Source organism: Macrotis lagotis, chromosome X, assembly GCF_037893015.1.
Source record: "Macrotis lagotis isolate mMagLag1 chromosome X, bilby.v1.9.chrom.fasta, whole genome shotgun sequence".
NCBI classification, from domain to species: Eukaryota; Metazoa; Chordata; class Mammalia; order Peramelemorphia; family Peramelidae; genus Macrotis; species Macrotis lagotis.
In genome coordinates this window covers 571,301,400-571,328,297 of record NC_133666.1, presented here as the reverse complement: position 1 = coordinate 571,328,297, position 26,898 = coordinate 571,301,400, and the positions used below count along the sequence as shown (strand labels likewise).

Sequence of the window (26,898 nt, the reverse complement as noted above, 5' to 3'; positions counted from 1 at the left end):
CTAATCATATTGGCTTGTCTGAGAGATATGATGAGGTGGTACCTCAGAGATGTTTTAATTTGCATTTCTCTAAAAAGTAATGATTTATAAAAATTTTTATATGACTATGGATAGCTTTGATTTCCTCATCTGTAAATTGCACCTGCATGTCCTTTGACCATTTATTAATGGGAGAATGCTTTTTTTTTATAAACTTGACTCAGTTCTCTATATATTTTAGAAATTAGTCCTTTGTTAGAAATGCTAGTTATAAAAATTGTTTCCCAATTTATTGCATTTCTTTTGATCTTGGTTACAGTGGTTTTGCCTGTGCAAAAGCTTTTTAATTTAATATAATCAAAATTATCTAGCTTTTTTTTTAATGATGTTTTCCATCTCTTTCTTGGTCATAAACTTCTCCCTTTCCATAGATCTGATAGTAAACTATTCTTTGATCTCCCAGTTTCCTTCTAATATTTTTTTTGTCTATGTATCCATTTTGATGTAATTTTGGTATAAGGTGTGAGGTATTGGTCTAAACTGATTTTCTAACTTCTAATTTTCCCAAGAGTTTTTATCCCAAAAGCTAACATTTCTAACATAATATTGAATAGTAGTGGTGATAACTTGCATCCTTGTTTCACCCCTGATCTTTTTGGTAATGCCTCTAGCCTATCCGCATTGCATATAATACTTGTTGATGATTTCAGATAGACACTGCTTATCGTTCTAAGGAACAATCCATTTATTCCTATGTTCTCTAGTGTTTTTAGTAAAAAATGGGTGTTGTATTTTGTCAAAGGCTTTTCCAGCATTTATGGATATATTATATGATTTCTGACAGGTTTGTTATTGATATAGTTAATTAAACTAATAATTTTCCTAATATTGAACCAATTTTGCATTCCTGGGATAAATCCTGCTTGGTCATAGTGTATTATCCTAGTGATAATTTGTAATCACTTTGCTAAGATTTTATTTAAACATTTTGCATCTATATTCATTAGGGAGATAGGTGTATAATTTTCTTTCTCTGTTTTGGCTCTTCCTGGTTTGGTATAAACAACATATTGATGTCATAGAAAGAGTTATACAGAGTTCTGACATCATCTACTTTACTAAAGAGTTTATATAGAATTGGAACCAATTGTTACTTAAATGTTTAATAGAATTCACTTGTGAAATTGTCTGATCCTGGAGATTTTTTTTTTTAGGGAGTTCAATAATGGCTTGTTAAATTTCTTTTTCTGAGAAAATGTTATTTAAATATTTAATTTCCTCTTCATCTAACTGGGCAACTTATATTTTTTGTAAATATTCATCCATTTCACTTAGCTTATCAAATTTATTAGCACAAAGTTGGGCAAAATAATTCCTCATTGTTACCTTAATTTCCTCCTCATTGGTTATGAGTTTGACCTTTTTCATTTATGATACTGGTAATCTGGTGTTCTACTTCCTTTTTTTAAAATCAAATTAAACAGAGGATTATCAATTTTATTGTTTTTTTCATAAAACCAACTCTTGGTTTTATTTATTAACTGCACAGTTTTCTTGCGTTCAGTTTTATTAATTTCTCTTTTAAGTTTTAGAATTTGGAATTTGGAATTTAATAGAGGGTTTTAATTTGTTCTTCCTCCAGTTTTTTTAGTTGCATGTTTAGTTCATTGATTTCCCCTTTCTCCAATTTATTCATGTAAGTATTTAAAGTTATAATATATCTTGAAGTTATAATATATTTGAAGTTATAATATGCCTTGGCTGTATTCCCATAAGTTTTGGTATGTTGTCTTGTTATTATTATCTAGGGTGAAATCATTGATTCTTTCTATAATTTGTTGCTTAATCTCATTTTTTAAAATAAGGTTATTTAGTTTTCAATTACTTTTAGGTCTATCTCTGCCTGGCCCATTATGGCATGTGCTTTTTATACCAGTATGATCTAAGAAGGATATATTCACCATTTATGCCTTTTTGAATATGATTATTAGGTTTTTAAGCCCTAGTACATGGTCAATTTTTATGTAAGTGCCATGTACTGCAGAAAAAAACGTATATTCCTTTCAATCCCCATTCAATGTTCTCCAAAGGTCTATCATGTCTAGGTTTTTCTAACATTCTATTTAACTTCTCCTTAACTTTCTTCTTGTTTATTTTATCATTAAATTTATCTAAATCTGAGAGTAGAAGGTTGAGGTCTCCCACCAGTAGAGTTTTGCTGTCTATTTCATCCTGTAACTCATTCAACTTCTTCTCAAAAAATTATTCCACTTGGTGCATAACATATTTAGTATTGAGATTGCTTCATTATCTATGATAGCTTTTAGGAGATATAGTTTCCTTCCTTATCTCTTTTAATGTTATCTTTTTTTTGCAACTGCTTTGTCTGAGATAAGGTTTGCTACCCCTGCTTCTTTTCCCTTTAGCTGAAGCAAAATATATTTTGCTCCAACCTTTTACTTTTTTACTTTTATTCTATATGTTATATATATATATATATATATATATATATATATATATATATATATCTGCTTCAGATGAGTTTCTTATAAGCAGCATATTGTAGGATTCTGATTTTTAATCCAGTCTGCTATTCACTTATGTTTTAAGGGAGAGTTCTTCCTATTCACATTCAAAGTTAAAATGACTAACTCTTTATTGACCTCCAAGCTGTCTTCCCTCTGTTTATATTTTTCCCCCTTTTTCACTTTATTCATATTCCTCAGTATTTTGTTCTGAATACCACCCCTTCAGTATATTTTCCCCTTTTATCCAACCCCTCCTCCCCTTCTTTACCCTTTCCTTTTGCCCCTTCTTTCTTTTGTTCATTCCTCCTTTCCTACCCCTTACCCCTTTCCCCTTTGTCTGTGAAAAGTAAGATACATTTCTCAACTTAGCTGAGTGTATGTATGGTAATTCTAGGCCTAATTTATTGAGAGTAAGATTCAGGAAGTTCTCACTTCTCTTCCCCCCTATGCAAAAGAGTCCTTTCTACCTCTCCATGTAATGTACTTCACCCCATTCATTCTCCTCCATCCTCCTGTCTCTTTACTGTCCTCCCTTTTTGAGGAGATATTGTTTTTAAATCATTCCTTCAGTCACAGATAAGTCATGAGTGTCCATCACTTCTGGCCAACTATATTTTATCTAATAGAGTTACAGTTCTTAAGAGTTGTGAGAATCTTTCTCCTAGGTAGGGATATAGCAAGCTTCATCTTACTGAACAACAGATTTTTTTCTTTTACCCCCCTTTTTTTACCTTTTCATGAGTCTTTACCTTGAGTCTCCTGTTTCATATCCAAATTTTCTATTTAGCTTTCTTCTTTTCATCAGGAAGAGATGGAAGTCTCCTATTTCACTAAATGTCCATCTTTTCCCCTGGAAGAGAAGGCTCAGGTTTTTTCGGACAGTAGATTCTTGGCTGCATTCCAAGGTCCCTGCTCTTCAGAATATCTCATTCCAGGCTCTCTGACCCCTTAAGGTTTATGCAGCCAGGTCCTATGTAATTCTTACTGTGGCTCCTTGGCATCTAAATTGTTTCTCTCTGACTGTTTGCGGGATTTTCTCTTTTATCTGATAGTTCTTGAATTTGGCCACAATATTCCATGGTGTTTTCATTTTGGGATCCCTTTCTGGAGGGGATTGATGTATTCTTTCAATAACTACTCTGCCCTCTGGTTCCATGATATCAGGGCAGTTTTCCATCACTACATCCTGTAATATTAATCCAGGCTTTTTTTTTTCTTTTCAATGTTTTCAGAAAGCCCAATGATTCTTAAGTTATCTCTCCTCATTCTATTCTTGAGGTCAGTGGTTTGGCCAATGAGGTATTTTACATTTTCTTCCACTTTTTTGATTTTGTTTAACAGATTCTTGTTGTCTCATAAAGTCATTAGTTTCCACAGATTTAATTCATATTTTTAGAGAAGAATTTCCTTCATTTACCTTTTGCAACTCCTTTCCCAATTGGTCAGTTCTATTTTTGAAAGAGTATTCCATTTGCCCAGCTATAGTTTTGAGAGAATTATTTTCTTTTTGCATTTGCCCAATTGAGTATTTTAGAGAACTATTTTCTTTTTGTATTTGCCCAATTGTATTTTCCAAGAATTTGTTTTCTTGTTTTGGGATGTTAATTTTCTTTTGCAAGGTGTTAATTTTCTCCTGAGTTTCTTTTTCCAATTTATTTTTAAACTCTCTCCTGATTTCTTCTAGGAAGTCTTTCTGAGATGCAGACCCATTCATATTCTCCTCAGAAGTTCTAGAGCTCTCTGAATCAAGGTCTTAACCTTGTAGGTAGTTTTCTATGGTCCCCCCTATCAATGACCTTTCTTCATTTTCCCAGGATCTTGTAATGGAGGAGGGGCTGGCTCATGGGGGGTTAGTTTTGAAATCCATAGAGGCTTTGCTCACTGGGTTTAGTAATTCCAAGTGGGCCAGCCAGTAGGGGGTCCTAGAGGTTTCCTCTGGAGTGTCTGTGGCCTTCATTTGAAACCCTTTCCCCCTAGGCCTGGAGTGGGTGAAGGGTGGCAGCAGGATCTGAATTATCCTTGAACAATGTGGGCTTGGCCGTGGGAGTGAGGTAGTTAATCTCTCTTTCAGCTAAGAGACTTCTGCTGCCCAATCCTGAGCCTGGGGGTGGGAGCAGGGTGGATGGAGGCACTGTGACTGTGTTTGTTCTGGGAAAAGTACTCCACTGAAAGTATGGAGCACACAGCCCCCAGTTGAACAGATGGATGTCAGCAGCACTCTGCAACTCTCTTGTGCTGGGACTCTCCAGACCTATGATCCCACAGTCAAAGTCTCTGCAGCTAATCTTAGATTAGTCTAGCTCTCACCCCACTCCAACTCTGTTCTCTGCCTATGGTTCACCCATGATTGCAGAAGACAGACCTTTTGGTAGATGTTCTTCTTCTATTTCCTCTTTCTGGGTTTTGTTGATAGGATTTCTGTTAGGATATTTCTTTCATATTATTTATGAGGGAAACCCAGCTCAGTGCCTGCTTTCTCTCTGCCATCTTGGCTGGAAGTTGTGTTGAATTTCTAAAGATCAAATGTATTTTTAAGATGGCATAGTTTATTTCTTCATCTAATTTATAATTTACTGGGGGACTATAACACATGCATTGATAAATGTGTATAAGATAAATTGTGTTGAGTCTAAAAAAAATTTATTTAGAATGGTCTAGAAAAATATGAGGAAGTACACTACATTATTAGCCAGGGAAATACATGGTGGTGTTCAGGGAAATGATAAAGCAAGTTGAAGAATAGTTAGTAGTAGTACCTTTTATCCAAGATGCTGGAGTTCTGGGAAGGTTGTAATCTGAAATTTGTTAAGAACTCTAAACATTATAACAGAGTATGAGTATTATTTGTTTCTTCTTCAGAAGTGATTTCATTGTGCAAAAATATTTAAATATTCAAGACTTATAGCTATGATAAAATTGAGAAAGTTGAAACTTAATTCAAGCTTTGTCCTCATGATACAATATGGTATGTTCAATCTGTCAACCAATTGTTTGTACACAATATAAACAACTCTTCAGGCAAATTTTTTAAAATGATTTTAATTATTCTACTTGAATTATCAAATAGTTTGTTTTAGAACCATATAAGATGGGAGCTAAGTGGTAAAGTAGAATGATCATTTTTTAATCATCATGTAATGTGAAGTAGAGCAGTGGTCCTGATTCCAGTAAACCTGTGTTCAAATCCAGTCTCACATTATTACTAGCTGTATGAACTTGAACAAGACTTAACCTATGTCTCAATTTCCTCAGTCATCCAATGGGGATCAAAACTATACTTGCTTCACAGGGTTGTTATAAGGATAAAATGAGATATCTGTAAAATGATTTATCAAGCACAAAGTAGGTGCTTTAACAATGCTTACTCCTTGCTTCCATAAAAATTTCTTTAAAAAATGTCCTATTCTAAGAAAGGTACTTTATCAATCTGTTTTGTATATATTTTCCTGAGATTGTTCTTATTCTCTCTTGCTTCTTTGTAATGAATTCAAAACATAAAGAGGCTCATTAACTTTTTGTTTTCAAAATTACTATACTACCATTTTTGTACTGCAGCCATAACTCAGTATATATCAATCTAAATTAAAAATAAAGGATTCATTAAGAGGAATCCTTACTTTCAATCAAAATTGGGGGAAGAACATATGTCATGAAATAGCATGTGGTTCTATCTATACCCATCTGTTTATCAATTAATGAAGTCCCTCAGACTACTCTTGACTAAAATAACAGTTGCTACATGGTACAGAATGACTTGGTTTTAAGTTTACAGTATAAATACATTGTCAAATATAGTCTTACTAACATCCTTTTCTTGCTTCCCTTCTGACTCACTTTATGGTTATATGAGGCATCACATAATCTCTACATTCTAAGACAATACTGGGATGGAGACAGAGAGAATCATAACTGGTTGAATGTATCTCAAGAGACAATCAATAAGGATGGATTAATCTTTACTGGGCTCCAATCCAGTGTTCTCCTCTCTTCTCAGGATCAAATGTTTCAGTTCTATATCAGCTTACTAACGCTTTTCTGCAAGGCCTAATCCTCTGTTCAGAGAATACATTGGAGTTAGTTATACAAAAGAATAAATTTTCAAAAATGTAATTATATACATGAGGATTTATTGTGTCTCTTGCAGACCAGATTTACAATGGGAAAACAGAAAGCCAGCTGGTTCTGGGTCAGGGTTCTTTGCAAACCACCTTGATTTCCCACAAAGGTTCAGTTTGCAGTCTTATTCCAGGTTCTTCCAAAACAAACATTAGTGATCTTATTGTAACTTTTCAACTTAAATACATTAACAGCAACCAACAATGCTTATTCTCTTTGAACAGCAATATGTGTAAAAGGTGGAGAAGGATTTGGACTGGGGATGGCTTTTGAGAGAGTAAGATTGGAAATATCTGGCTAAGTGGATTAGTATTAGGTTGGTCTTAAGTGTGTGATTGATTCAAAGTATTCAGAATAGAGATCACAGTATTGATATGTAAAGAATAAGTAGAAAACTTGACAATTTTAATACCTTTTTCTTCCAGCAATTGCCTAAGAGTTAGTTACTCACCTTTTGTCTTCAATCAGTCTATAAAACTGATGAACATTATTGAGATTGCTATGCAATTATCTTCTCTGTATTAGGCTTTACCATTGATGTTGGGACTAAGAAAGAAATCCTTTCCTATTCATCCCCCACTCCTACCCCAAATCCTACCTTGCTCCTTGTCTTCACATTCCAAACTCATTAAAAAAAAATCAGGGGGCAGCTAGGTGGTGCAAAAGGCAGCTAGGTGGCACAGTGGATAGAGCACCAGCCTTGGAGTCAGGAGTACCTGAGTTCAAATCCAGCCTCAGACACTTAATAATTACCTAGCTGTGTGGCCTTGGGCAAGCTACTTAACCCCATTGCCTTGCAAAAACTAAAAAACAAGCAAACAAACAAAAAAAAACCCAAAAAAAACCCCCATCAGAACTAGGGTTAAAAAATGCTTACAGGTTTTCTTTATGTCCCCTACCATTGTAGGATTTCAGAACTATCCAAAAATACATGTGTTTGGGCACACCTGGGAAAGCAAAGCTGTAATTATTTTTTCCTGTTTTTAAGATATCTAGTTATGGCTTCATCTTATCCTTTTCCTTCCCCTTCAAACTACACTTGGTACTGAAAGAATAGGTACTGTAATACCTTTTAAAAGTGATAGCTTGCCATCAGATAGACATTTATATTTTATATGTGTGTAAAAAGCAATCGTGCTTCCAATATAATTTTAAAATGCCTTGTTTTTGGTCATTTGATTGGTAATTAAAATATTTCTTTATCTTCAATAATTATGTATTGTAGTGATTGACTGTGGACACCCTGGCGTTCCTCCCAATGCAATCCTGTCTGGAGAGAAGTATACATTTGGTTCTACTGTTCATTATTCATGTATAGGAAAAAGGACCCTTATTGGCCTGTCAGCACGTACCTGTCAATTAAATGGACATTGGAGCGGATCACAGCCTCATTGTTCAGGTACTACTTTGAAAAGTAGAAGGATATGTAATAGAAAAATTTTCGTGCCTTTAATATTAGTTTTCATTCTCACAGAATAGCCAAAAAGCAAACAAAAACTAACAACTTGTCGGTTCTATTAAATACAAATCCATTTGAGGAAAGTAAATAATTTTATTCAAATCTCTTCTAAGTTTCTATTAGTTAATTTTTACTTCTGAAAGTGTTTGAGTACATTCTAAAATACTCTTGATAGTCTAATGACATAATCTAAGATCTTTATCTTGTATCTCTCCTATATTTGCTTCTATATATCTTTTACTTGTCTACATGTAGATATTGTTGTATTTCTTTGTATTGATGAGAATGTGGGTGATACTTATACATCCATTAAATAATATGTAGCCTCTTATTCAAATATTAAGTTTTATTTACTATAATAAATTCTACTGTATTAAAGGTGCTTCCTATATGACCTTTGATATTATAATAATAAATAATATTTATATGCTATCTTGAGATTTGCATAGAGATGCATATTGTATTTCATTTGGTCCTTACAACCTTGACAGGTAAATGCTTTCATTATTTTTGTTATATAGCTAGGGAAACTGAGACTGATAGTATGCCCAGGGTCACCCAACAAGCCTATTGTGCATGCATTAAGAGTAGCTCCCTGTATAAATGTAGTGAACTTTGCTTTAAGTGACACTTTATATTTATTTAGCACTTTTTAAAGCATTTCATTTATATACACATATATTATGCATATCTACATACATATATATGCATACATACCCATCTATTACCCTATTTTAAACTTACATAGATAAGTAGATAAGGTAGACATGAATTTTTTATCTTCATTTGATAAGTGGTCTATCAAAAAGTAAGCTGCAATACCAGAGAAAATAGTAGAATCCTGATCCCTGGAGATCTTTAAATAGAGTCTTGATTAACTAGGTTTAAGATATGTTAGAAAGGAAATTTTTTCAAGATTAGATATAATTTGGATTTGTAGCTACTTATCTCCCTTTCAATTTGAGATTGTATAATTCTAAGTTTGGTGATGAGAGAGTATTGGCTAACCTTTCAGCTGTTTCAATAGCTTTTACTTCAAAAGTTCAGGCTGTTAAAAGTTCCTTGTAGAAATCTAGGCTAAGAGAACAAATACTGATTTGAAATGGGAAAAGTGCTGAGAATAGTTTATCTTTCCAGGAGGGCCAATAGTTTCTTTCTCCAAGCTAATGGAGAGAATAGAGCTGATTGTGGCTTATTCCATAAGTCTTACTGTACTGATTTCTGCCTACTCTGCTGTAATGGGCTTTTCATAATCCACACACTAACTTTTGCAGTATGGATGCCACTTGCACTCCTAAATCAATATGTTAGAATCATTATGAAGTAGAGGCTAGTAAAAGAATATGTGGGAGTAGGAAATTATCCCTAAAGTAGTAGATCAAAAAGTAGTCATTATATTTTAGGAAAATTCAATATATTTACTAGAAGTGTATGAGAGTATCTGATATTTTGTTATTTTAATTTCAAAACAAGTTCTTGAAGCATTCATTTTCCTAACAAGCTTACTGGAGAGATAAAGCATTCTAATTCTGAGATAGAAAAGGTTTTTTTATGTGTATGTGTGCATATATATATATATATATATATATATATAAAATGCATATGTATATATGCATTATTCAATCACATAGTATTTTTAGGCTTGCAAAGAACTTTACAAATATCTCTTTGAATCTTTACAAAAACTCAATAGGGTATAGTATTTTCATATGAGGAAAAAGAGGTCCATGGTCACACAGTTAATAAGTATCTGAACCAAATCAAGTTTCCTTGACTCTAGGTCTTGCACACTATACATTCTATCCATGTGTACATTTATGTATATTATACACTGACATTCCCATGGAATAAACAACTAATGTATAAAGATTCCCTTTCAAATTACTGTGCTTCGAGGATTAAAAAACTGTATTTGAGAGATATCACAAAATTTCAGAGTTGAAAGGGAGCTCAGAGATCATTAAAGTCAACTGATCAATCTGCAAAGTAATTAATTGGCATACAATATCCACTTAAATAGAGGGAATGAAAGCACCCAGAAGCATTTGTGTTTGGGGAATAGACTCTGATAAACCAGGTTATGAACCTTATCAGAAATGGAAATAAAATTGGATCCATAAAACCCATTATTCATGACTTCCTGTTGGTTCTCTGTAAGGTGTCACTCCCTTTCAGGATATCACTACCCATGTATTTAATTTAGCCAGAAATTAAAGTTTAAGTGCGATAGTCCATAGTTTACATATTCCATCCTCTTATCCTTTTAAGAAAACAGAATATTTGCTTTTCTCCATTTGCATAGTACCTTTCTCATTTTCCCTGGTTTTCCATCTTCAGGCTCTTTTCTTTGTGGCCATGCTTTACCTTTGTTCTCCCTTTGCCTCTGGAACCCCTTCTCTTATTGGTATTTCTCCCAAAGCAATCATTTTGTAGAAAGACCCAGAGCAACTGTCCTTTATTCATTACCATGCTCTCTTGTGGATACATCCCTCTCCCTATACCACCAGCATTTTCAGTTCCCTTTTATGAGTTAGTTTCTCTCATTAGAATGTAAGGTCCATGAGAGAAAGGTCTCTATTTTTTTCTTTTGCTTGTATCTGTATCCACAGTCCCTGGGACATAGAGCACACTTAGTCAAAGTTTATTGACTGACTGCTACTCAGTAATATCATCTTCCAGGTTTATGACCTGAGGATATAGTGCATGGAAACTTGGAAGTCTTCACTTGAGCTAGATGGTCTCTTCTTAACTTCCCTGTAATCTTGTTGTATTTGTCCTTTATAGCTAAAGATTATTCTCCTTGGTGGAGAAAATGAAACAAGAATGAAGCAGTTTTGGGTCCTCTTAAATACTTTTATTCTTCCCTCTGTCCCCAAAAGCGGCTCCATCCCTGTTTTGATCTTACTTTTCCCCCTCTCTACTATAAGCAAAACAAAAAAACAAATTCTTTTTTGGTTTATTTTCCATAGCTTTTCTTGTCCACCTTAGCTTTCTCCCTTCTGGTGCTAATCTACTTTAAAAAAATAGATTTCTTTTTACACTGAATTCTTTTGAAACCTTCCCTGTGAAAATATGAAAATGATAAACAATTAAGCAAATACATCCAAAGCAATGACAGCATCTGACATTGCATATCACATGCTCAGAGCTTTATCCCATCTCTTTCATAAGAGGTGGGAAGATGGTTTCATTATTTATTTTCTAAAACCTTTACTACTTTGTTATTTATTCAGTTTTTGATTTTTTATTTATATTATCATAAGAATTTTATATGTTTTCTAATTCTGATTGTTTTTTTTATGTTATTTTATCCAAATCTTTTGGTTCCTTGAATCCTTGTATTCTTGGAGGTCAAAATAATGCCATATATTTGTCACACCTCCCTTTGCTTCTACAATAATAATTGATAAGTTTTGTTATTAATAACATGATAGTAGTTTAAAATTTGTGAAACCCTTTACAAATATTATGCTATTTTATTCTTACAGCGACCCTAGGAGGACAGTGTTATTATTATCCCCAATTAGATGAGGAAATTGAAGCATACAGGTTGCCTGAGATCACATAATAGAAGGAATCTACAACCAGATTTCAACTCAGGTCTTCTTGAATTCAGGTCTAGTGTTTTATTACACTACCAATCTTAAAAACAAACATACATTTTTTGCATTACATATATATATATATATATATATACATAATGTAGACATATGCATATATATATACATGTTTGTGAGCTCTCTGTATTAGTATTTTTTTTAAGATTTTGTTTTTTGCAAGGTAATTGGGGTTAAGTGGCTTGCCCAAGGCCACACAGCTAGGTAATTATTAGATGTCTGAGGCCAGATTTGAACTCAGGTACTCCTGATTCCAGGGCCGGGGCTCTATCCACTGTGCCACCTAGCTGCTGCTGCATTGGTATTTTTAAGAAATGACCAATTTTCTTTGTAAACAAAATTGCTTTACTTAAAATAATTAATTGTTAAGAGTTTCCCTATCCCTCCTGATGTCATTTCCTTATAATAATGATGAAGTTTGTTTTTCATTCTCAAAGAAGACTATGACATGAGGGGAGGTGATGTTATGACAAGCACATGAATTGGATTTGAGTGAGAGGGTGTTGTGCTAAGTCACTAGCCTCACTTTTTCCTCTAGAGTCATCTGGTTCCAGTGACCAGATATGAATTAGGATGACTAGAGATGGCCCTGGATGCCGGGCAATCAGGTTTAAGTAACTTGCCCAAGGTTACACGTCTAGTAAGTAATAAGTGTCTGAGACTGAATTTGATTTCCCTTTCTCCTGATTCTAAGACTAGTGCTCTACCCACTTTGCTATCCAGTTAGTTCACAGGATTTAAATTACCTTTTATAGATCCTTTGAGTTAATGTCTCCACAAAAAAAGTGTTAGAGTATCTCTGGCTTGCATCTTCTATAACAGGTTTCCATTATTTCTACTTCAACATCCAGGTTCTCTTTTTTGAGGAGAATTTATTCTAGAATATAATTTCAAATTATTGGTTGCTCCATCTTTTTCCAAGAAAAAAGGTTTTATTCATACGTCTTATTTTTATAATACATAAATTTACAAATTACTCATACTTCATGAGAGATTGCTTATAACAAAGTAAAAGAGTTAAGTAAATCTAACAAAACAGTAACTTCATCTGAAAGTGCACACAATGTACAGCTATAGAACATTTCCATGTCTCAAAAAAAGCTGAAATCTATTTTCTATCTTTCCCATTGCCTATCCTTACCCTATGAAAACAAAAAAGATAAATAAATCTCATGATGCATATTTATAGAAAAGCAAATCTATTTCCCTCAGTGTCTAGATGTATAATGGATATACAATCTTCTGTATTCTAAATCTGTTATATTTATTTTATATTTGGCATGAATCATCTAGAATTAGTAATAGATTGTATTGGTCATAGTTTGTATAGCATTCAAGGTTTAGGTTTTTTTTTGTTTCATCAACTTATAAAATTCCACAAGACTGTTAATTTTTATAATAATGATGGTATAAATTATTCTTCTGGTTTTACTTACTCTACTCTGCATCTATGTTTTTAAATAATCTGCTTTCTCCTTTCTTATAGTCTACTTGTATTCCATAATATTGATACACCACAGATCATTCAGACATTCCTCAATTTTGGGATTTCTTCTTAATTTCTGGTTTCTGGTCAATGTAAAAGTGATGCTGTAAACATTTTTGTTCATAAACAACCTTTCCTCTTTAGTTGCTTTCTTTAAGGTATAGGCCTAGCAGTGTTATGTGCTGAGTCAAAGGGCATACACTACTTAATAACATTTTGTATATACATTTATCTATTTACAAATCCTCTTACTGTGCATCATCAATATGCTTTTTTTCTTATTATCTCCAACCTTTGTCATTTTCTTTTTTATCTTTGCTATTATCACAATATGACTAATCAGAGGAATGCAAATTAGAGCAATTCTGAAATTCCTCCTTATATCCTATTTTTAAAGGATAAAATTAATGAGACAAATCCCTAAATTATTAGCTGCTCTTCTTCTTACAGACAAAGGAATAGAACACAAATAAGAACTAGATAATTGAAATTTGGGACAGTTGGTGGCACAGTGCATAGAGTATCAGACCTGGAGTCAAGAATCCCTCAGCTTGTTTGACCTAAGACATTTGCTAGTTTATGACTCTAGGCAAGTCATTTTGCCCTGTTTGTTCAGTTTCCTCATGTGTAAAATGAACTGGAGAAGAAAATGGCTAAGTCACTCCAGTATCTTTGCCAAGAAAACCTCAAATGGGATCACAAAACGTCAGATATGACTGAACAAGGACAACAAACTGAACATTCTTCTCCCTGCTATATAACATACCCCTTTTATATAACTAGGATGATCTTATAACTGTGGACTAATCACTCTCATCTTTCTGTCTATATTATATTTCACTGATAGTATCATTCCTTTTCTTTCTCTTTTCTTTTTTCACAACATAATATCCCCTGTTATTAAAGTTTATCATGCGACTCTTTCTTTTTAATAGACAATATTTATTCCTTGACTCATCCCCTACTAATCATGATTCTTTTCAATAAAGAATATTTTTCCAGGTCCACATACTAATTAGGTGTCTAATTCTATCTTAGTCATAACTGCGAGGTCAAATAAGCTTCTCTGCATTTCGGGTCTTCAATCTTTTAGCCATTATCTGTGCAATTTTACATTGATATCTAAAGACATGGATTTTATTACTGGCTCCTTTCTTGGATTTTGTTTCCTGTAAATAAATTCCTAGACATCTCTACAGCTATTTCTCTTCCTATACTTTATATACTTTTTATGGTATCTATGCATATTTATGCAGGTTTCTTTTTCCTTTTATCTTTTTCAGCTTTAAGTTGTTTTGACTAGATTTGGATGACTCCAGGGTAATACATTATAACAAACACCCTTTTAGATTTACTCCATCTCTGACCAGAAGCTTCCTATATTGTAAATTGCGTTCCAGAAATTGAATTTTCATTCTTAGACCTCATTTCCTTTACCATATGTTGCATTTCCCAAATCTGATTTTTACTTCATTAAATGTTGCATCAGGGATAATATTACCTGTGTCCCTCAGGTTTCTTGCCAAGATTGCTTAATCGCTTTCATTGCTTTCTACATTCATTCTGGAAGAATTGTTTGTGTCCATGTGCATCACTGAAAATGGGTGGTAGTGATCTGTTTTTAACAGATCTTTGGAGGTTCTCTGGCATATCATGAATAAGAGCCCTTGCTAGATGATCTCTCACCTGAGCCATCTGTGAAACCACAGTATTGTTCCTTAGAGATTAAGAAGTTGCTTTTTCATCATAGCAGCTATCTCTTCTTCAGGAAGAGTCTCAACTTCTTTCTTAACCCCAAGAATTCAGTGGTTAATTCTATAAAAATGATTGTTATTCTTTCAATTCTTGACCTTTCCCCCCATCCTCCAATGTGCCATACAATAGAATTTTCCTCTTCCTTTTCCAATAATTATTTTTCTTTATCTCTATACTGAAATTTTTCTACCATTTTTGCTTGGGGGATTTTTTTAAAAGAAAGTTTAAATTAAGATTTTGTCCACTTTAAAATAGATATTGCTTTTTTTGGTCTGTTATATATATATACTAAAAATAATTTTCCTCTTAACCTGAGGATTTGAGGAGGCATGCCTGAAAGCCCTTTATCTTTTTTTTTTCAGTTTTTGCAAGGCAATGGGGTTAAGTGACTTGCCCAAGATCACACAGCTAGGTAATTATTGAGTGTCTGAGGCCTTATTTGAACTCAGGTCCACCTGACTCCAGGGCTGGTGCTCTATCCACTGCTGCTCCCTATCTTCTCTTCTAGAAGACCAAACTGCTCTTTGATAATAGTTAGCAATCTCATTGGCAAAAGGAGAAATATTTGGTTCAGGTCCTCACAAATTTCTCCCTGTTTACTAAAACATGGTGCTTTGGTCATTTAACTTTGTTAGTAGCTCACAAGCAGAACTACTATGACAAATAGCTTATGGTTGATTTCAATTTCCCTCACCTCTGTAACTCTTTTTTTTTAAAACTTAATAATATTTTCCCCCAATTATATGTAATTTACAACATTCATTTTTGAAAGATTTTGAATTCCAAATTTTTCTGCCTCCCTGCTTTCCTTCCTCCCTCTCCAAGACAATCTGATATAGGTTATTCATGTACAATCATATTTCATAATAGTAATGTTAGGAAAGAAGAATTAGAACAAAAGAAGCATGAGAAAAGAAAAAACAAAAATTCAAATTTTGTAAAAAAGTTAATATTTATGCCTTGATCAGCATTCAGTCTTTGTTGTTCTGGGGTGGCTAGGTGGTTCAATGGATAGAATACTGACCCTGTAGTCAGGAGAATGAACCCAAGTTCAAATTCAGCCTCAGACACTCAATAATGACCTAGCTGTGTGACCTTGGGCAAGTTACTTATCCCCATTAAAAAAAAAAAGAAACAAACTTCAGGTTCTTTCTCTGGATATGTATGGTATTTTCTATTACAAGTCTTTTTAAATTGTCTTGGATCAATGTATAATTGAGAAGAGCTTGCTCAGCCTATCATAACTGAGCAACATACAACATACAACATTGTTGTTATTGTGTCCAATGTTCTCCTAGTGTTGCTCATTTTACTCAGCATCAGTTCATGTAAGTCTTTCCAGGTTTTTCTGAAATCTATCTGATAATCGTTTCTTATAAAACAAAAATAGTCCATTACCTTCATCTACTACAATTTTTTCATCCATTCCTAAATTGCTGGACATCCCTTCAGTTTCTCATTCTTGACAAGTCTTGACAAAAAGAACTGCTATAAACATTTTTTACACATGAGGCTCCTTTTTCCTTTTTTTATGATCTCTGGCATATGAACTTAATTTTGTATTGTTGGATCAAAGGGTGTGCAGAGTTTTATAGATCTTTGGGCATAGTTTCAAATTGCTCTCCAGAATGATTTTATCAATTGACTGACCAACAGTACATTAGTGTTCCAGTTTTCCCACCTTCCCTCCAATATTTGTCATTTTCCTTTTCTGTCATATTAGCCAATCTGATAGTTGTGAGGTGGTCCTTCAGAGATGTCTGAATTTTCATTTCTCTCATCACTAATGATTAAAATGTTTTTTTTTCATATGACTAGAAATTTCTTCACCTAAAACTGTCTGTTCATATCTTTTGACCATTTATCAATTGGGGAATGGCTAGTATTCTTATAAATTTGGCTCAGTTCTCTAAATAATTATAAAATTATGCATTTATTTGACAATAAAGATCATTTCCCAGCTTTCTTCTTTCCTTCTACTTTTGTTTGCGATGATTATGTTTGTGCAAAATCTTTTCAATTTAAACTAATCAAAATTATCCATTTTGTATTTCATAATGTTCTTTACCTCTTGATCTGTTCTCAGGATTGAATGTTTTGCCTTTGAAGTGTTTCACTTTCTTTTCTACTTTTTCATTCTTCATATATATATATATATATATATTTCTATTTTATTTTAACTTCACTGGCATCTTCTTGGTCAAGTCTAATTTTCAAAGAGCCATTTTCTTCCTTAAGATTCTAGTTCTCCCTTTCCAGTTGATTTGCTTTCTTTTAATAATCTTCTTGTTTTCCTTGTACTGTTCTCATTTTCTTTTTTAGTTTTTCCTCAATCTCTCTTATTTGAGTTTTAAAGTCTTTTTTGAGTTCTTCTATGAATTCTTTTTGAGCAGGTCAGGTAGCCATTTGAGTTACTTTTAGGGTAAAAGAAGTCTTTTTTTTGCTTCAACATCTTCCTCTGAGGACAAACTTCAGTCTTCTCTATTCTTATAGTAACTGTCTATGGTTGGATTCTTTCTTTTGCCTGCTCATTATTTCTTTTAGCAGCTTATTGTTAAATTCACCTCCAGTACTGTGGTGTGGGGGGGATGCATCTCTGGTCTCAAGAGATTTTTCCTGGGCCCAATCTATACCCTCCTTTACTCATCTAAAGCACAGTTGGGGACCAGACACAGCAGGAAATGATCTTATTCCCTGAGAACCCTACAGGGATTATAACATTCAGTTCTCCACTCTGACTTGAAACCAAGAAGAACTCAGTTCTCCTATTAGTGTCCACAGATGGCAGCATTCCCATGCCACTGTTTCTGAACTCACCAGTTGTGTGCTGGTTCCTTCTTGTCCAGGACCACATTTCTGCCATAAATATGGGCCTGTTTTCACCTATCAGCAGGGATGCCTTATCTTCCACCCAGAACCCCACATTGTCCAGAGGTGAAAGTTTCTGTTTCTGAGGAGAGTACACCCCAACCTGGCTGTCCCTAGGCCTCACTTGTTTCTGTTTAGGATTTTATTTAGTTTCCAGTGAATTTTTAGTTATCTTTCCATGGTTTTATATTGCATGGAATTTTAATTGCATCATGATCTGAAAAGGATGCATTTACAATTTTTGTATTTGATCATGAAATTTTTATGCCCTATTACGTGGTCAGTTTTTGTGTAGTTGCCATGCAACATTCTATTTTTATTTATATTCCTATTCCTTTCTCTTCCAATTCAACTTGCTTCAAAAACTGATATCTAATTTTTCTAAAATTCTATTCACCTCCTTAACTTCTTTCTTGTTTATTTTGAGATTAGTTTTATCTAGTTCTGAGAACTGAGATAATCAACTAGTACAGTTTTGCTGTCTTTTTCTTCCTGTAACTCACTAACTCACTTAACTTCTCCTCTAAGAAACTGGGTGCTATACCATTTGTGGTATATATATGTTTAGTATTGATATTACTTCATTTTCTTTGATATCTTTTAGCTAGATTAGATCTATTTTTTACTTTTTCTTTGTCTAAGACCAAGATTGCTATACCTGTTTTTTTAACTTTAGTGGAAATATATATTCTGCTCCAGCCTTTTACCTTTATTGTGTGTGTGTGTGTGTGCATTATTCAAATGCATTTCATGTAAATGACATTTTTGTATGATTCTGGTTTTCAATACACTTCTGTCTGCTTCCAATTTATGGTAGAATTCATCCTATTCACAGTCACAGTTTTGATTTCTAACTATGTATTTCCCTCCATTCTGCTTTTGGCCCTATTTATACTTTTCTCTCTCCTTTCACCCTATCCTTTCTCACCAGTGTTTTTCTCTCAATTCCACCTCCCTCAATCTTCCCTCCTTTCTGTCAAGTCCTGTGTTTTTCCCTCATTTCCTCTCTTATTTTTGTCTTCTCTTCTATCAACCTTGCCTCCTACCCTTTTATTTTCCCTTTCCCCTTCCTACTTCCCTATAGAATAGCATAAATTTCTATACCCAACTGAATGTATATATCGTTACCTCTTTGAGCCAAATCCAGTGAGAGTACAATTCAAGCAACACTCACATCCTTCCCTTTTTCCCCCTATTCAACAATAAGTATTTTACTCTTCATGTTTTTACCCTTCCTCTCATCCCAGTACTATCTTTTTATTCACCCCTTAATTTTTTTTTTTTATGTCATCACTTCAAAATCTACTTGTATGGATTTGCTTTAAGTGTACTAATAGAGATACAGTTCCTAAGAATAACAAGAATTATTTTCCTGTGCAGGACTGTGAATAGTTTAATTTTATAGAATAACATGTGTTTTTTTCTTTCCTGTTTATCTTTTTATGCATCTCTTGAATCTTGTATTTAAAGATCAAATTTTCCAATTCTGGTCTTTTCATCAGGAAAGTTTGAAAGAATCCTATTCACTGAATCTCCATCTTTTCCCCTGAGAGAATTTGCTCAATTTTGCTGGGTAGTTGATTCTTAGTTGTAATACAAGTTCCTTTGCCTTTCAGAATATCAGATTCTAAGCCCTCTGATGTTTTAATGTGGAAGCTACTAAGTCCTAACTGTGACTTCTTGGTATTTAAATTGTTTCTTTCCGGCTGCCTGCTGTATTTTTTCCTTGATCTAGTAATTTTGAAATTTGACTACAATTTTCCTTGGAGCTTTTATTTTGGTATCTCTTTCAGGAGGTGATCTGTAGAATCTTACATTGACTGTTTCACCCTTTGTGTCAAGGATATCAGGGCAGTTTTCTTTGATAATTTCTTGGGAAATGGTAACATAGGTTCTTTTTTTTATCATGACTTTCTGGTATTCCAATAATTCTTAAATTACTTCTCCTGAAACTATTTTCCAAGTCACTTATTTTCCAATAAGATATTTTGCATTGTTTTCTATTTTTTCATTCTTTTAGTTTTGTTTGACTGATTATTGATATCTCACAGTTATTAGCTTCCATTTTCCTAGTTCTAATTTTTGAGGGGTCATTTCCTTCAGTTAATTTTTGTGTCTCCTTTTCCATTTGACCAATTCTACTTTTAAAATTGTTTTCTTCGGTGGATTTTTCCCCCTTTCAGATATTTCTATTTTTTTAAAAAAATTGTTTTCTTCAGTCAATTTTTGTGTTTGCCATTTTGTTGACTCTTTCCCTGTAATTCTCCTGCATAACTCTCATTTCTTATCCCCCTCCCAGTTTTTTCATCTGACCTCTTAATTAATTTTTAATATACTTTTTGAGTTCTAAGAGGATTTTTTTGAGTTTGAAACTAATTCATAATCCCCTTTGAGATTTCACATATAGGCATTTTTTCCATTGTCCTTGGTGCCATAGTAGCTTTTTTGAGATCAGGGCTTTTTCGGGGGGTTCTTTTTGCTAATTTTAAAAGTTGAGCTCTGTTCCTGTGGGGTGCTGTTAGAAACTTCTTGTGCAGGGGTGGGGAAAGGGACCAGGGCCCTGACTCTCTGGGTTAGGACCTCCAGTGCTGGCCATATGTCTATTGTGCTGAGGTGGCCTTGCCTAGTCACACCTATGTGCTAGTGTTCTGAGGCTGACAATTTGCTTTATACACCGGGGCTGGAGGTCTGCCAGCTGGTCTCCTTTGCCCCGGCCTGTTGAACCAGCACGGAGCCCTTGGTTGCTGATCTGTGCAATCACTAAGACCCTTCCATTGACTTGTTCCCAGACTACCTGGACTTTCACCCAAGTGAAACAGACCTTTCTTTATCATTCTAAGATATCTTAAGCTGGGAAATTGTATTACCCTGTCTTTTTGTGAGTTTTGTTACTCTAGGATCCACTTAGAGTTAATCTGATTTAATTTTGTTTCTGTGGGACTTGGGAGAGTTCAGACAACATCCGGACTTCATTCTGCTATCTTGACTCCATCTCCACAATTAACACTGTGAAAAAGTCTCTTCAGCAACAGTTACTTGACTGCCACTCGATTTTCTTTCCTTTATTTTATTATCCTCTTACCTAGTCTTGCAAAACTAAAATGTTGGATTTAGAATTATGAAGAACTGAGTTCAGATCCTACTTTATTCACTAGCTATATATCCCTTGGAAAGAGAGTTAAGCTTTTTTCAGACCAAGTTTCTTCATTTATAAAATAGAGGAAAATAAGAGGCATCTAGGTGGTGCAATGGATACAGTACCAGGTGTAGTGCCAGGAGAATCTGATTTCAAATTTGACTTGAGACACCTGTCACTTACTAGTTGTGTGGCTTTGGGTAAATCACTTAACATAGATTGTCTCACATCCATATCTTGCCACTGAACTCAGATGGTCCCAGAGAAGAAAGTGAGGCTGGTGACAATATACCCTCATTCAAATCCAATTCACTTCCATATCATGATATCACCTCCCTGATGACATCTTCTTCTTCTACAAGGAAAGGCAAACACCATTAGAGGAAAATGATAGCACTTACCTTAGAAAGTTGTTAAGAGAATTACAGTTAAAATTAAATAATATTTGTAAAGTGCTTTACAAATATTAGTTCTCCATAAATGGTAGTTTTTAACAATATTGTCCTACTAATTTGTTTACTTATTTTGTTCTACCAGTCATCTGCTGCCTGTGCCCCAAATTATCTTTTAAATATTCAATCTTTGAACTTTCTCATAATCTCAAATCTCTCCAAATCACTTTAAAATGCCTTCTCCTATTTCAGTTTGTCTTCCTTCTTTTTTCCCCTTTCATACAACCTTATACAGCAATTGTCAGAAGCAGAATTAGATATGAGATTCTGGTTTATCTTTAAAAAAATGTCTTGAACCTGTGATAAAAGTTTTCTTATAACTGGTGCAAAATTTAAATGAAGGTATTTCCTGATGTAATATGAGTTGTTTTAAGAAAAGCAATGTTTGAAGTCTGCTATTATCATTTGCTCTTGTAGTAATATCATTAAATTGTGAAATGGGGGAAAAAATGAATGGAGATTACTGAGGCAAAATTTTAGAATATATCAATGTAAACATTTTTAGTTAGAACTGCTATTTATAAATTATAGGATAATAATAATAATAATGATTGTAAATTTCTAAATATTAATTTCCTTAAAATGTGTTTTCTATTTAGAGTTCATACAGCTGACAAATCATGAATGGTCTTATTTTACAATCCAAACAGGTTCAAATAACTTGTTTGGGATCAAGATATGAATAGACCAGAGAGGTTATTTTTTCCCTTATGAAAAGCAAATTAGTGTATTTGAAATGGAATGACTGATCTTGAATCTTTTTAGAATTATTTGTAGAACTTGTCTTATCCGAATTTCCCTAAAGTAATAATTATAATAGAAAATACATGTATTATCCTTATGTAAATTCAATCACATGCATATCATCTTGTGTGTGAAAGAGCATTGTTTAGTGTTAGTGATTTTCCATTTGGGATAGTAGCAGCACCTACCTCTCAGAGTTGTGAGGATTAAACTAGATAATATTTGAAAGTACTTAGTGCAGAGCCTGGCAAATAGCAAGTACTATGCAAATTTTTTTTTCTCTTTCTTTATCTTTTCTATGTAATTGTATTAATTATGATGTGGGAGGAGTTAAAGTAGGAGACTCAGAAGGGGAGTGGACTTTTGGAAAGGCAGAGTCAAATCTCATAGCCCATGAGTTTTCATGCCTTTTAAAGTGTTAATGGAAAACACTATTGATATGCAGAAGTATTGACAAGATAAATCAGGACCTCTTATCATTTCAATGGTACTTGGCAGCAAGTTTAGAAATGAGTAGGCAAAGGCTAACTCAAAAAAGGAAAGTCTAATATTATATTTTCATTGTGAGCATTTACACCTTGGAAATTAATAGATGTCACAAATCAAGACATGATTTATTGTTTGCTGATTGACTAGACTTTTAAAGTGATGGAGAAATGCTAATAATGCACACTAAATTTAAAATATGTGGTGATTTTTTTTTTCTCCTAGAGAATTGGTTTGCTAAACATTTGCTAGCATACTCTTTAGTTATAGGAAAAAAATGTAGAAAAGTGTACATGTTGATCTGTATGGGATTCTTAAAAACTAATAAAACCTCATGGGGAAACAATTTGCTTTCTTTAGCTACATTGTATAGCTCAACATAATATTCATCACAGTTATTGTCTTAGAGTAAGAACATAGCTAAAGAAAGTTCAGTGTCAAGATTATTCTATATTTTGAAAAAGATGAATTTTCCTTAGCTAAAATTATCTTATATTCTTATAAACTGACATGATCTATATTAATTAGGAAACTGATTATAAATACACACATATATGTTGATCTATTATTTAATAGTATATACACACATATATGCATATAGGACATATTGATATGTCCTATTTGAAAGATTCTTTTAAATCCTCCAAAACCCTTTGATAAGTCATTACTAGTTGTTCATTATGATTAGCTATTCTGATAAATCCACTTCCTTCTTACTACCCCGATAGAAAAGAACCTCAAGGGGCAACTGACTCAAGTGAGTTAAGATGTTACAAAGGGTCAAATGAATTCTTATCACTGAAATTCAAAGGACATACTACCTAGCCATAAATCACTTTTTGAATTATTCAAAATGGAATGCCTAAACTTCAGCTTTTGCAAATTAATTATCTTGATATAAAAGTATGTAAATGTCAGTCATCTTTGCTTAAGAAATAATGAAGCAATGAATTATGAAGTAAAATTTTAGACAATGTGATATGTTTCTAGACATCAGCAGGATACAGTGGAAAAAGTGTTGGTTATGAAATCTGTAAGGAATGACTTTAAATACAGCTTCTGACATTTATGACCTGTATGACTATGGGCAAGTCATTTATCTGAGTCTCCATTTCCTCATTTTTAAAATGGAGATTATAATTACCATAATGCCTATCTCACAGGTTGTTATGAGGTTCAACGAGGATAATATATTCATTTTGCAGACTTTAAAAGCTCCATATAAATGTCAGTTCCCATTTTCTAGAGTTTAGCTGTTCTAGCTAATAAGAAATAACAGGTAATTGAAAATCTGAGAAAAATCATGAATAAATTATCAAAATCACTTTTATACAGAACTGTTGTCATTTACTCTAATTCTCCTGTCAGTTACAAATTGCACATTTTGATTGTCATATAACTCTGGAAGTAGGCACCTAGAATGTTCTTGAAACATATATTGCTTATTGAATGCTTTCAAACTCCATTCACCCAGGAAAAAAAAAATCCATAGAAATAGGATTCCTACTTTATGAAACCATTGTGTCCCCTCAACTTATTTCTTCACATAAGAAGTGGATCAAGTAGAAAGGAAAAGCTATTTCAACTTATCAGTTTGTTTTGTCAGAACATAATATTTTTCTCTTGTATGAGATTATTGTATTTTATTTTTTTCATTCACATGTAAAGATAACTTTCAACATTCATTTTTTGTAATGTTTTGAGTTCCATGTTTTCCTTCTTTACTCTTTTCTCTCCCACTTCCCCATGTTAGCATATATAGATATACATGCATATATATATTCAATCACATAAAACATATTTCCATATTAGTCATGCTATGAAAGAAAAATCAGAACAAAGAAAAATAATTTGAACAAATGACAGAACAAAAAATAAATTAAAAAAAAGCGAAAATGGTATGCTTTGAACTGCATTTAGACTCCACAGTTCTTTTTTTTATATTTGGATGGCATTTTCCATCACAGATCTTTTGGAATTTTTTTGATCACTGTATTACTGAGAAAAGCTAAGTCCTTCATAGTAGATCATCACACAGTGCTGCTGTTACAGTATACAATGTTCTCCTGGTTCTGCTTACTTTACTCAACATCAGTTTTTGTAAATCTTGCCAGGTTTTTCTGATTTCTTGTATTTCTTGTTTGTTGGTTGACTAGACTTATAAAGTGATAGAGAAAATACTAATAATGCACTCTAAATTTAAAAGTGATGATTTTTTTTTTCTTCTAGAGTATTGGCTGCAAAACATTTACTAGCATATCTCTGGCTATAGGAAAAAATGTAGAAAAGTGCACATGTTGATCTATACAGGGTTCTTAAAAACTAATAAAACCTCATCGGGAAGCAAATTGCTTTCTTTAGCTATAATAGATGGGAATTCCTTCAATTTACAATTCTTTGCCAACTCAAAAACAGCTATTATAAATATTTTCATACATGTGAATCTTTTTCACTTTTTAATTATCTCCTTGGGATATAGATGTAATAGTGTATTACTGAATCAAAGGGCAGGTGCAATTTATAGTCCCTTGGGACTATATGCTCTCCAGAACGTTTGGATCAGTTCACAACTCTACCAGCAGTGCCTTAGTGTCCCCAAAAGATAACATTCTAAACCATGCTTAATTCCAGGTGATGTGGCTGGTTCCTGTGGTGATCCAGGCATTCCAGGTCATGGTTCCAGACAGGAGAGTGATTTCAGGACAAAGAGTGTTGTCCACTTCTCTTGTGAGACTGGTTATATCCTTCATGGTTCAGAAGAAAGGATTTGTTTAGCCAATGGAAGTTGGACGGGAAGACAACCTGAATGTAAAGGTAAATTCCAGCAAAAGCAAAAGCTCTACCAATATCTCTAATAACTTGTGCATACAAAGGACAGTGTAGAACTGAAAGAACTATTTCTTTTCATGGTCCAGAAAAATATGACTTTTTATAATTTTCTTTTTTTTGACAAGGCAATGGGATCAAATAAAGTCAGGTCATTATTTATTAAGTGTCTGAGATCAGATATGAACTCAAGTCCTCAAGTCCTCAACTCCAGAACTGGTGCTCTATCCACCTAATTCCCCTTATAATTTTCTTTATAAAAATATCATACAGCAAACATTATTCAATATGTCTTCAAATACTTTGCAAGTTTTCTTTGAGTTTATTCTATACATTAAATATCTATCTATCTGTCTATATATATATATATATATATATATATATATATATATAGAGAGAGAGAGAGAGAGAGAGAGAGAGAGCCATCTCTTTCCATTGGAAAATAAGCTGCTTGGGATTTTCATTTTTTTCATTAATTTATAAAACATCTGGTACAATTTCTATCATATAGTAGGCTCTTAATAAATGCTTGTTGATTGATCAAATTGTGAAGCATTGTTCTAGGTGCCAGCAAATATATAAAGGTTACATCTGATACCATTACTCTCCTCAGTAATCATAAAGTCTATTAACCAACAAGAGGGCAAATAAAATAGACAAAGTATTTGAGATTTCAATATATTATAACTGTACCAGAGAGCTATAAGACAAAGTATTGTATAAACTCCAAGGGAAAAGTTCATTGCTGACTAAGGAGGATCAAGGATGCATTGATTCCCAGAAGAGAAAATATTAATTAAGCTTTTCAGAATGAGTAGGAAAAATCAGTAGAAGAGGAGAAGGGATTTTTAAACAAGGGAACAACTTAGTTAAGTCATTTTGAACTTATTTAGTTAAATAATAAAAACCTTCTGAAAATTTGTTAGCAGAGCAATAATATGACCATAATTATGAATAAGAAAGGCCATTCTGACCACAGTACAGAAGGAATTAAGAGAGATAGAATGCAGGAAGATGTGTAAAGAGGATAGAGCATACTAACTCCAGACCACCCCTCTTGATGGTTGGAAAGCAAAAGAGTAATTGCCCAGTCACAATCATTCATCTATTTTCTATAAGGTCAGAAATTGTAGCCAAATCCCAAATCATATCTAGATAAATATAGACCCTGCTACAAATATCAGTTGCCTGTGGCTTACAAGTGTGACCAACTAGCTGTCACAGTGAATAGAACACTGACTCTGGAGTCAGGAGGATCTGAGTTCAAATTCACTCTCAGACACTTATAATTGCCTAACTGTGTGACTTTGGGCAAGTCACTTAACCCCATTGCCTTGCAAAAAAACCAAAGCAAAAACATTTTTAAATTTAAAAAATAAATCCTTACATGGGAGAGCTGGTCCAGAAGAATAATTTCAAACTCATTTCTGATCATTTCTTGCATAT

The 26,898-nt window shown here is 33.4% G+C and overlaps 1 protein-coding gene across 1 annotated transcript in view; it reads left to right on the top strand.

The window, feature by feature from the left end:
- The window catches only part of CSMD3 (CUB and Sushi multiple domains 3), a 639,662-nt gene that overhangs the window by 537,687 nt on the left and 75,077 nt on the right, over nucleotides 1-26,898 (top strand). Inside the window, exons 43-44 of the mRNA XM_074202120.1 lie at nucleotides 7,849-8,022; nucleotides 25,258-25,440. Of these exons, the coding sequence (XP_074058221.1) occupies nucleotides 7,849-8,022; nucleotides 25,258-25,440 (357 nt within the window). The remainder of the gene's footprint in view (nucleotides 1-7,848; nucleotides 8,023-25,257; nucleotides 25,441-26,898) is intronic.